This window comes from Dreissena polymorpha, chromosome 7 (assembly GCF_020536995.1).
Source record: "Dreissena polymorpha isolate Duluth1 chromosome 7, UMN_Dpol_1.0, whole genome shotgun sequence".
NCBI lineage: Eukaryota > Metazoa > Mollusca > Bivalvia > Myida > Dreissenidae > Dreissena > Dreissena polymorpha.
This window is the reverse complement of record NC_068361.1, coordinates 34024528-34038320: the sequence shown is the minus strand read 5'-3', so window position 1 is coordinate 34038320 and position 13793 is coordinate 34024528. Positions and strand designations below refer to the sequence as shown.

At 33.3% G+C, this 13793-nt stretch overlaps 1 protein-coding gene across 1 annotated transcript; it reads right to left on the bottom strand.

Moving 5' to 3' along the window:
* Positions 1–784: 784 nt before the first annotated feature.
* LOC127837486 (uncharacterized) lies at positions 785–12483 on the bottom strand. The gene is made up of 5 exons (XM_052364619.1): positions 12201–12483; positions 9500–10173; positions 8661–8819; positions 5311–5374; positions 785–1225 (listed from the first exon to the last, which is right to left on the bottom strand). Exons 2-5 carry the CDS (start codon positions 10028–10030, stop codon positions 849–851), a joined length of 1131 nt encoding a protein of 376 aa, XP_052220579.1. The 5' UTR covers positions 10031–10173; positions 12201–12483; the 3' UTR covers positions 785–848.
* Positions 12484–13793: the final 1310 nt, after the last annotated feature.

Below are 13793 nucleotides of genomic sequence, written 5' to 3'. Positions count from 1 at the left end.
AGTCCATCCATAGTTACGAGGCAAGGCTCTTGTTTCATGATTTGTTGTAGAAGCTTAAAAGCCTTATTTCGTTCATCACCCGTATAAATTATGTCTATTATTTGTGTTTTTATCATCTCTATCACCTCACGCTGACCGATGGCATCTCTTAGTAAAATGTGAAACAGAAACCGGAAGTCTCTTAACGTATCAACATCACTGAATGTCGATACGAAATTGGGATTGTGCGATGACACTGCCTCGCACCAGTCAAGCGCAAGTTTAATAAGAAATGTAGATTTCCCCGTTCCGGGGTCTCCTTGAATAAACAGACGGTTAAGCGATTTATCGCTGTAAAAGATGTCCTTGTATTGTTCAATCGTGCGGTTTGTTTTCGTTCGAGAACCATCTTTTTCGATAATAATTGGACTCAATTTCGGCGTCACAAAGAAATCCCTGATCGGTTTGTCACAACCTTCCCGTAGTGGAGAAACAGATACAGTATGCATCCTCGTCAGATAGAACCGTATTAGGTTGCTGCAAAAATCTGAAATAATACATGTAACTGAGATTGACATCAATATACATAATGAAAACAACACATACCATAACAACACTGCTTCTTCTACTACTACTGCTACGTCTACTTCTACTTAATTACTTCTTATCTGCTGCTGTTACTTTTACTAATTCTACTACTACTAATTAACAACACCTGCAGCCAGGGCGACGTAAGAAAACGCATCAACTGATGTTCATTAACGTACGTAAAAGCTTAAATGCCGTTTTGCGTTCATTACCCGTGAAAATTATGTCTATGATTTGTGTTTTAATCATGTCTATCACCTCACGCTGACCGCTAGCATATCTTAGTGAAATGTAAACAAAAACTGGAAGTCCTTCAACGTATCAACATCGCTGAATGTAGATAGGTGAATAGGATTGTGCAATAATACTGCCTCGCACCAGTCAAGCGCAAGTTTAATAAGGAATGTAGATTTCCCCGTGCCGGGATCTCCTTCAATTAACACACGATTGAGCTTTTTATCATTGTAAAATATGTCTTTGTATTGTTGAATCGTGTGGTTTGTTTTCGTTCGAGAACCATCTTTTTCGATAATAATAGAAATCAATTTAGGTGTCACAAAGATGTCACAGACGGGTTTGTCACAACCCTCCCATAGTGGAGAAACCGATACAGTATTCATTTTCGTCGTATAGAACTGTATTAAGTTCCTGCGAAAATCTGAAATAATACATGTTACTGAGATTGACATCAATATTAATAAAGAAAACAAAGACTACCATAACCATAATACTACTACTTCTACTACTACTATCACTACTATAAATTCTGCTTAAAGTACCTTTAATCCGCTGCTGCTGCAACTTCTATATATTCTACTACTACTAATATTATTACTACTACTATATCGCTACTTCTACTACTACTATCACTACTACAAATTCTGCTAAAACTACTTTTAATCCGCTGCTGCTGCAACTTCTATTTATTCGATTTCTACTTCTACTACTATTACTACTACTACTACTACTACTACTACTTCTACTACTACTCCTACTACTACTATTACTACTACTACTACCAGTACTATTATACTACTACTAAACTACTAATGCTGTCGCTGTTGCTTCAACTAATTTAACTTCAACTTATGTCATTCTTACTACTACTACTACTACAACTACTACAACTACTTCTACTACTACTACTACTACTACTACTACTACTACTACTACTACTACTACTACTACTTCTACTACTAGTAATACTAGAACTACTTCTACTTCCTGCTAATACTTTTATTACTACTTATAATTTTACTACTACAGCTACTACTACTACTATTACTACTACTATTACTACTACTACTACTACTACTACTACTACTACTACTACTACTACTAATAATAATAATAATAATAATATTACTGATACTACTAATACTACTTCTACTACAACTACTTATACTTCTACTATAACTAATTATTATACTACTCATAATACTTGTACTATTTCTACAACTACAACAACAACTACTACAACTACTACACCTACTTCTGCTGCTGCTACAACTACTACTACTTCTACAACTACTACTATTACTCATACTACTACTACTGCTGCTTCTCCTACTACTACTACTTCCACTACAACAACAAATACTACTACTACTACTGGTATTACTACCACCACCACAACTACTACTACTACTATTACTACTACTACTACTATCACTACTACTACTTCTACTACTACTACTACTTCTTCTGCTACTACTACTACTACTACTACTACTACTACTACTACTACTACTACTACTACTACTACTACTACTACTACTACTACTTCTACTACTACTATTACTACTACTACTACTACTACTACTACTACTACTACTACTTCTACTACTTCTACTACTACAACTACTTCTACTACTACTATATATACTACTTCTACTACTACTACTACTACTACTACAGCTACTACTACTACTACTACTACTACTACTACTACTACTACTACTACTACTACTACTACTACTACTACTACTTCTACAGCGACTGCTACTTCAACTATTTTTAATAATTTTACTACTAATAATACTTGTACTATTTTTACTACTACTTCTACTACTAAAACTACTACTACTACTGCTACTACTAGAACTAAATCTACTACTACAACTACTACTACTGTTGCTACTAACAGCAATTTTACCCGGAAAATTGGTTTCATGCGATATATTCTTGAAACATTATTACCGGATATGTGCATTTAAACATTGCATACAATTACATTACTGTTTCCTTCATTTGAAATTGACAATTAGCAAGTATATTTTGTTTTAGAAATTCTTGTTTAATACCTGAACTACAAATGTTACTAACAACGTCAAATTATCCAAGTATATATTAAAAAAGGACATCAATGAAAACATGTTATTTTTCTAGAACTCTAATCATTGAAATCTAAACTCAATACCGCATGAACCACTCAGGCCTTCAAATAATAGGCCGAAAACTATATAACAATTTTTGTAATTATCCATTATCTTAATATTTTTGCATAAACTCAAATATAAACTGTATCGTTCATTTATATATAGGTAAACATTGCATCAATTTAAATATTTAAGTTCAAACAGGCATGTAGCACTTTAAATTAATACGCATGTAAAAAGAAATATATTACTGGTTCAAACAATAGCAAACTCTCGCGCACATTTCCTCCATCACGTTTGTACAATGATTGGTAAGGAGATAAACTTGTTCTAAATTGTATCAATGAAGACAATGATATGCGAAGTATTAACAGATTTAAAAGTATTAACCAATTGGTGATTTTATATATGAACATATTTCAGAGTGCGTGTTTATCGATACGAAGTTTAAAAGAAGAGTCAAATATTACATTTATAAAATATGGCTATGTGCGTCATGACAAGTATTCCTGATGTAAAACAAGAGACGCCGTATAACTGAACAAGCTATTAGGTGGCTATGTCTCCATTGCTTTTTATGACAATTGTGGTAGTGATACCAACACAGTATTGAGTAATTGCTCTAAATGTTCTCAGACGAACTTAAAAAACAAGAACTCCTGGGATTTAATTCTTGACATTTGTAATGTTTGAAAGAAAGTACAAGATGAGCTATCCAAAATGATCGCCTTTTACTATTTACACAATATTTAACTAACGATAAGTGTTAGTAAAAGGTACAAAGTCACATGGTTAGTTTTAGAGTTATGCCAATACTATGTACCTAATTTATATCAGCCTACTCAGTCGCAGATAAGAGATAAGAGCCTTGGTCAGTAACCTTGAAGACGGGGAGCAGTTGCAATTGAGTACATTTAATGAATGCACAGATGTATTGATGTTGCATGCAGACCTTGATTTGGCATTTGGTTATGTTATGAACGTATACTAATACTGTTAAATGAAAATCAGAGAAATGGGCCTTGCAAAATGCCTCAAATGAATACTTAAAAAAAACTTGAAAAACGTTACAAGCATTTATTCGTTGTAGTTTCATCAACTTATACTTGCACACACAAACAAATCTCTGATACTAGAAGAATTCGAAGCAACATATGTTTGCAAAATTGCAAATCAGAGTTTAACGTCTTGGTATGTATGACATTTTTTTTCAATTTTATATGAAAAGTAGTACAGAAATTTCCAATTGTTGAACGTTAACCTTATCTTAAATTGCATCTTGTACACGAATGTTAAACCTGACTTTTCTTAATATGAACATTAGGCACAATTCTGCTCAATTGGCAGGGACCTAACATAATGACTAAGTATGCGAAGTCTTAATTAAATACATGCAGTATTTGCAGAGATTTAAAGTGAATAAACGCAAACCTTAACCCTAGGATTTCGCAAACGCCTAAGACCCAGCAAGCAGTACAGATTGTAGGTATAATACATAGTCCAGATAAAATTTCTGGACAAAGACGTGTTCCTTAATAACGCGCTCGATTATCAGTCTGCTGACTAGTATATATCACTATGTACATTTTGTTTTAATCAAAAGTATATATCTACCCCAAAATCACACGGGAGAAGTTTCACTTATAGTTTTATAATAGTTATATTTAAAAATTTCAACTAATATTAATTAGTATTCCATATATCATATAAACTTTAAATTGTTATATTTACGTTTAATTGCAGGCCAGAGTAATGAGCCTTTTTAGTGAACTAGCATAAAACGTATGTGAAATTCCAAGTAAAAACAATCGAAAGTTACATACTTATATGGATTTTGTTTACAAAACAAGAGCTGTCACCATATGATGACATATGCCCCCGAAAAACGCTTTTTCGAAACCTAAACGCAGATTTTGAAACCTAAACGCGGACCCTAAGTTCAAAGTCAAGGTCAAAGGGGTCACAATTTGTGTGCGTATGGAAAGGCCTTTTCCATAAACACTTGCATACTAGATATGAAGGTTACATCTGAAGCGACATAGAAGTTATGAGCATTTATCGAAACCGGAACGCAAAGTGTGACGGACAGACAGACGGACAAACAGGCAGACAGACGGACGGACATGCGATCACCATATGCCCACCTTCGGGGGCATTAAAACAAGCCTTAACAAGAACATAAGGTTGATGAGCAGGTAAGAAGTGTAGCTAAAGACAACTCCTTAGGGATTAATTGTAAATGTACACGTCTTTGTATATATGAAATATATGGATCACGTGTCCATATTTGTTTCCAACTATGGTTCGCTTTCGTTTTGCGATAATAATTAGTACATGTATAAGGAAACAAACCTGTTTAACTTACCTGCTTTGCCTCGTTCGTATTCTTCCAATTCTTCGATGGACATGTGATCATTCTGCAACTGAATCTAAATCCGAAAGATTATTTAGTTGCTTTAGACCAAACCAAATATGTTAATATGCCCAGTCATATTGTACAGAATACTGCTAGATGAATAATTGATTCCGTGCGAAGTCGTTTTAGCATTTCATGAGTGTTCATATATTGTTTTCGAGAGTTTCGGAGCCACGAGAATAAATAAATGAATCTTTAATATGACTCAAAGTGAAAAGGAAAAACAATCTAACAACGAAATAAAACACAATTTATTTAAAATAAACTTTAAATGTCTTGCTCATGCACATTGAATTTATCAAATGCGAAAGATATGATTGAGCGTCATACAATTTTGTAAATTGTAACCTCACATATACGATACCATCACATATTACAGAAAGGACCTTCAGTGAGTTAAGAGTAAATAGTAAATTCTTTTATAATACTCCCTTTATTATCGTTCGAGCATCAAAACTTTTATCAAATTTACGGAAACACTGCTCTAAAAACATTTCGACATGGCGCCTTTAGCAAAATTACAACACCAATCCTTGGACTACATGTTTACATGTTTTAACACCCCATGCTAGAAAAAAGTCAATGTTTTTAACTGATTTAAACTCTTGAATCCAATACAACTCCTTAAATAGTCTATACTAGTGGGGACTGTCACGCATTTGCGCTAACGCTGAGGCTTAAAGTGGTCTCGCATATTGAGGTGTTCCTAAATGGGTTTATCTCTCCGTAGTCGCACGTCATTCGCATGTTCCTTGGCCCGTTCTTTTAATGTTTTGCTGGACTCCGATACCTGCAAAATCTTCTTGCAATCGTTGCAAACTATTCTATGCACTATGTGGTAAATGTTTAAGTTTTGTTTCGTCACGTAATTTGGCATTTTGATTATGGGTTTGATATGGAAACTTTTTTAACATTCCACAAACAATGCATTTTTGCATGATCTAGTATTTGTTGAAACATGAAAAATATTGTTTTCATGTCTGTACACAACTATTGAAAAATCTTGGAATCGGTCCAATTTGTTAAGCTTGTTTGTAAATTTTCGAATTATTGCGTGGATATTTGGGAGAACGTTGAAATAGGTACTCTGTTGTTGGCTGATTTACTTTTTTCTTCTGAAGTAAGTCTCCTCTTTTTTAAAACATCCATTCGAGATTATTCATGTTCTATAAAAATTACTTGCTTCTTTTTGTGCAAGTATGCTTACGTCTTTTTGGGAGTTTGATGTGTTTTCTTTCGTCAGAACATATTTCTTAATCATGCTCTAAGTCTATAAAAAAATATGTCATGACAAATGTTCGATGATCCAATATTTGAAATATTGATGTTTACTAGTTGGCTTACCAGTTGGTTAAACGTAATAATAAGTTTCTTTTTTACAAGTTTACCGTGGATTTTGTGTGTCTTCTACTTTGATGTGTTCATATATTTTGTTTTCATATTCAAAAAATTGTGTAAAAACATTTGTTCGATGCGTCCATAGTGCAAAATAATAATCTATGAATTACTTTTAGAATATCGGTAATAATAATCTTTCATTCAATTTGCTCATGTAACAGCACGCAACAACAACAACGATTTTACGTTTTCATCTTATAGCTACTTCCTCTCGTTGTCTGTAGTATTGCCATTAAAATTCAATCAAAATATAGACCGATAAATTTGTTGTATCATTTCTATTATTGCTTCTGTGTTGATGGTCTGAACAAGCTGTTATCTGCTTTAACATTGTCTCTCTTTCTTTGGATTTGTCATAACATAAAACAGTACACAATAGTTCCTTCTGGTAATGGTTCAGCAACTTGTCTTTCTTAAACATTTTCAAGCATCTGTGTGCCTTTGATGTATGTTGGTGTCTCTACTTAATACATGTAATGCTAACTCATTTTCTGCTACTTCTACTATTGTTTCAGTACTTGTTTCCATGCAAGAAATCTCGTTCAAGAATATTGTTCTATATGGGTTGCCTTTCTTGTGTATTTTTATGACAATTCTGTTTCCTTCATAATGGATATCAGTTGTTTATATGATTCGTTGTCTTCAAATGCATTCTTTCGTTTTTCTACATATGACGGTAATTAAGTTAGGTGTATAATGCCGGGTTTTTTTAAATAGCGATATTTGACTGTCCGTTTTGTATGCTATACTTTAAATCTTTAATACGTCTATATAAGCATCCGGCCACTTTTCTCATATTTTTTGGTAAAATGGCTTCCTCCAATGGCTTTCTCAAATACTCTTTTATTTCATCTTCTCTTTCTTGATTTTCATCATTATTGAAATACTATGCAAGACGCATCCTGCTCTCAAATTCTGCTAGGTCACTGTATATCTTTGTTAAGTCTAAAGGTTTTTGTTTACGGTATACAAGATCTTCCCCTGGATAATGATACTATGGTCATTGTAAAATATGTATTAATTTGGCCCATCTTTGTTCCTATTGTATAATATAGTCGAAAAATTCAAGCCAGAATGAAATTATCAAATGGTACGATATCATTCTAGCTTCAGTGAAATGATAACGTTTGATACTGTATTTGTATTCTACACTCGTTCAACGCAAATACAGAAATTAATTAACCCTCCACAAGGCTTTCACCGTCTGTCAGCATACTACTCTATTTATATACAATGTATATGTTCATATTTTAATTAATGAATCCGTGTCCGGATACAAATGTGAAAGTATATATGTTTATCAATAGTTACATATAATATTAATATAAATAATTACATTTATTAGGTGGCTCGTCGCTTCCGTTTCCTAACCACAAAGCTTTATCCACCTTTTGGACAGAATACACATATTTTGTTTTTGAAAATCATGCGCGTCTACATCTTGCAACTTGCGCCCTTAAATTTGTCACTCCAATAAGTACAAAGCAGCTACGATGAAGTCCTTTAAGATTACTTACACAGGAAAGGCAATAAGCTGTAAAAATGTGAGCAATATCGTTCTGTAATTTAAGAGAACAAAGTAAACTCATTTTGGGTGGTTATATATTTTAAAGTTTAAACATAGACAAGAGGGCGAATATTTATGCGAAATCACCAGTTCAATGAAAATCTTCGTGATGGACTTACGTTTCAAAGAACGTACGAACGAACGGACGAGTGTAATGCTTAATTCCTTCCACGTTGTGGGGAAACCATCTTATTTCACAAAACATTTATATGGCCTTAATGTTATTTTGATCATTTATAATAAGTTATTTTGTTATTGTGCTTTTTTTTGTAATTTTAAAAGATGTCACAAACTGATTTAAATTTGTAAATGTAAACGGGTCCCTTAGACTTACATCTCTAAGAGTCGTGCATGCAATGGTTGCTGAGGGATCATGTTGTAAGCAGTTTGGATCAGCCAGTAGCGTGGACAGGGTCTGGAAATAGTCCTGTTGGTCAGCATCTGTAACCTTGTTGTCGGATGTGTGACGTACATCTCGGCCGATCTGACGGACCTAAGAACAATATATCATGGTAAATGAGCAAGTTGTATGTTTATCCAATACGGAAGTTTTAGTTTACACGATTTAAATGTCAGCATTTTATTTTCGCAATCTTAATAAACATATTAATATGCCCGAGGAATATTAAAAAATAAGTAAAAATTAATTAAATATCTTTGTAAAGTAACATCAATCAAACATAATTACTTCATATACATTTTAAACCGTAACGTTCACTTGTATTTGTTGTAGAATCAAAAGTGCGTCTATGTGTTGTATAACCGAATTTAAGAAGGCTTATACGGATTTGGTAATATAGGACCTGCCGTGTGAACATGAAGGAGTTTTCTACTGCACAGCAGAACATTATGTGCGATTTAAAAAAACAACTTTTATTTAATTTGTTTCCTGCTACTACTTCTACTTAATTTGTATTCTTTTCTTTGAATCATCACAGTTTTATCTGTTAAAATGAAGATCGCATATACTCGGTGTAATTTACAAATACATGAAATACCAATGTAAGCGTGTAAACACTATTAAGAAAGTCATATGATATAAATTGATGACATGAAATATTCCAAACACTGTGTACATGTCTCCGTGATTTTCGTTATTACATTCAGTTATGCGTGAACGAAAGAGACACAATACTGTATAAGCATTAAACTCTTGATTTTAAATTGCATAACCTTTTCTAGTGGACATTGTTTATCAGGCGGTGGAGGTGATAGACATGATGAAGAGAGACATGTCTGGAAGTGTAGGCAATTCAACATAATGCTTATCACGCCATTGAAGTCTGATTCCTGTACCGAGCAAACATGGCTATATCCGTCTGGAGGGAGGAAGCATTTTCCTATTTCCCAATAGTCTTGTGCCCAGTTTTCCGCACGAGTGTTTCTCCAGGACGGCCCACTGTATCTGTGCTGTAATATGATATTCTGTTTTACGTGATCACATGTTGGACATGGCTGTGGTTTCTGTGATTTGTGAAAAGGACAATAATTTCGTTTCCTCTTGTTACAATATGGGTTTGTGGGACATGGTATGAGTTTTTCGATCGGGCAGTTTCCACAACATTTACCAAGAGCGGCGTGTACATTCTGTAATTGTTTGTCAAGAAAGTCAGTAAGTCCTTGCTTCGCCACATTGAGTGCTTTGGACGCCTTGAACCAATTTATAGTCTCCTTGTCGGTGAACACGTTGTTCTTGGCGGCCATCCTGCTATAATAACATGAGCCGTTCAGTTGAGCGTACGATGATGGACATGTATAAACACGACATCATTTCCCTTATACGTCAGATTCCGATGTTCAAAATTGACTCCGATTATATACTCTTTTCAGTGGTTTTCATTGGTCATCTGCAAACAATAAGTTCATGTACAAAACTCACGACATGGGTTTTGATCAAACCCGTCTAACACTAAGTGTTTATACATATGTTATAGATTCATAAGCATACATTTTATCTATTTATTAACATATTGGCCGACTGTATAAATATAAGCTTATCTCCTACGAAATCCTATATTAATGACAGTAGGATTATGTCGCTTAGATGTGCATCTTTTATATCACATATAATAAAACATCTTCATTTGCGATTCTCAGAACACCATACTGTTTGAGACTAATCGATAAATAAGAAACCTTTGTTTTGGTATTTCAAAACAAGAAAAATACAAAAATGATATAAAGAATGCGCCAAATGCAACGGAACTTGGAGTTGAAAGTTAATTTCCAGTTTGCGGATATTTGTGTTTGAACGATGATTTTCACAATTGAAACAGTCGCTAGTTGTATGTTCCATAAGTCTGAGTTTGCTTTTGTACAATTGCATAATCGCTCATATTAAATCTAATAAAACACATGTTTTGGTCCAGTAATTTTTTGAAAAATGAAATGCCAGTCGGTATATGTTAATGTTATTATTTTACGTCAACGTTTAAATCTCAGAAATGTGTGTGAGTACTTGTATAAGGCCACAATTAAAATATTGTTGGTTTGCCCTTTACCGACCCTAGATTTTACAGGTGGGTAGGTTGGTAGGAAAATTATTTTATTTTATTTTAGAAATTATATTTTAAATGCACTAATAGTCTATGAATATTTATAACACTGGTATTAAAGCCCTGTTACAGTGTAAGAAGTCCTATGTAGCTTAACCATATCTTGTTTGCTGTTTTCTTGCATATATTAATATCAAATGCATGCTTGTGTGTTATTACATCAAATATGTGTTCGATAAATGATGTTAATTGCTCTGAATGTAAATAAAATATCTACAATAAGGAAAACATCAATACCACTTATTGTAACAAGATATTTATAAATTATGATATGCCAATGTAATTGTATAAACTATCATGCATGGGTTTTGGTTACTTCGGTTTGAAGTAAGTATAAAACTAATTAAAATCAGTTTTCACTTGAATGAATGAATGAACAGTAAAGCAAACCGTTTAAGAAGCTATAGAGATCATTTGACTGACTGTGACAACCAAATTTAAACAAAATAAATCGTTTCAATTTTTCATCTAAGTTCTAACTTCAGGTTAAAAGCGAAAGTAGATTAACATGTGCAAATATTTACTTCATTTGAAAACCATTATCCATTTCAAACTGAAATCTTCCGTTAAATAATAATAATAACAAAATGTTCAAAGCACAAGAGATGCTGTGCTTTTAATCTGTTTAGATCGTATTCACAATTGAACATAAGTTTACATGTTGACCTTCATTGAAGATTAACACTGTCCGCCATTTTCACGATTTTGATTGTTCTGACAGGAAGCGAAAATCTCTTCTATTTCCTGTGAAAAACAATTTTAAAAACTCGTAAATTAATTTCTTTTTACTGTTAATAGTTATAATATTTATGTTTAAACCATATGTGATATGAAACCATGCATGACATGTCTTTAAAAAAATAATTTTGAAATTGGAACCACATGTACTTTATTGTTTTAAACAAAATGACGGACTAAGTTGACAGTTCATAGACGCTTGCATAACTGCGCACCTCCTATTATTCCGAAATATTGACTACAGTCTATGTCATTCACAGCTGTTGATAATGACTCCTAACACTTCCCATATACATTTGGTTTAAAATCATATCTCGCAATATTGAAAGCTTAATTACAACAACCAGTTTTAAAAAAAGGTCGCACATAAATCAACCTATACAACAATAATTGTTTTGCAGACACCTTTTTTAAACAGAAGATTACTCCACGAGGTCGGATATTCACGTAAAAACAGTCATTTAATGAGCGAACGCATGCAATACATCATTAAGTCCATATATAATTAAGAGCGGTGTATGCACATAGTCGTTATTGAACACATTCCTCTTAATTAAGCACAATATATTTAAAGAACATACTTTTTTCTCGTCGATGATAGAAGCTTGTCACCGTTCGCCAACCAATTTCACTCCTCTGCACTTAACCTACTGCAAGATGGCTAAACTTGTCGAACGTTCGTTTCGCACGTAAACCACTTTGACGGTTGGGATTGGTGGAATGTTTAAGACTTCCTAGTCAAAGATCCTAGTAACAAGTGGGCTGTAAGCGAAATAAACAATACAGCCTTGTGCGTTTCGGCCGTTGTACCATTTACGCCCTTAGTCTTAGTTGAAATGACAAGTGATACTTGAAAAAAATGCGATTGCTATAAAGCGATCCGTGTAGAAACCGCGCTCTATGAAACGGTTTTATTGAATGTGCGTAGAGTGTCGTCCCAGATTAGCTTGTGCGGTACCCTTCGTGTGTGTTTAAATGCCTGTAATTTAGTCTGTGTTTGAATACATTTTAACAGAATTAATTTGTGATAACAGGTTTTCAAGTTATAATGTTAAACAAAAATTTGCACATTCATCATAATTTTCATTATTTTTGTCTTTATTTTAAAATATGTGTTTAAAAGCGGGTGCTGTTTAGTTCACATTAGCTTTTTGCACGAAATGAAATTGATATCTACCTATTGGTTTGTGTGGGTTGATGTTCGAGAGTGCAGTCATTTTCATGGAATGAATACTGGGTATAAGGATAATTTATAGAATGTAAAGAACTTAAAAAGCCGATTCAAATGAAAGTATATGCTAGATAATTATTTTATACGGGTTCTAAGATATCACATTACACTGAAACATTTTACTGTGAGTGCTTCAAACTTTTCATTCACCTGGTGACTTTTATTAAAATTTGTAAGCAAACAAATACAACACCAATTTCACTATTTAAGTTAAAAAAACGACGCGACTTTTCCCAATCTGAAAGGCCCCGGCCCTGTTCTCGAAATGGTGAAGAATTAAAAAAAAATTCTAACTTAGCCAAGTGACTTGCGGAAGTAAGTAAACGATGGACAATTTAAGAAACATATACTTCGTTAAAATGAAAGCAATTTTAAACAAATGTGTTCCCATACTGCTCGTGAGGTCCAAGAAATATATCCAAATTATCCCAAAAAATTAAATGTTGCAAGCTATAGATCCCGCAATTACGTATTTGATGAGTGTTATTATGTCATTTGCGAGTTTTAATTTGGGTAAATACCTTCATATTGAACTGTTCAGTACGACTAAAGTTATAGTCAAACATATACATTTTCGTGTAAATAGAAATAAGTTCGGATACTTTGTTAGCGGTGTAAGGGCCTCAGCAAAAATATATGTAAGTTAAAATAAATAGTTTGTACATGAAGAAACATCTGTTTGGACTCCGGACCATTTTAAAGGGACCTGTTCACGTTTTGATAAATTGAAAAAAAATGAAACATAAAATGTTTCAGATTTGGAAATGTAAAACGAGAGTTGCCTTTAAAATGAACAAAAGGAATCCGTGTTTTTTCAAGTACATCCACGGTTTTCTCGAACCATTGTTGTGTTAGCAGATGTGTTAAATACTATACTTCAATGAACATGCAATTTGTCAATATTATTCAGCATGCCTTATAAGAACATAAGTGAAGCTGTGAA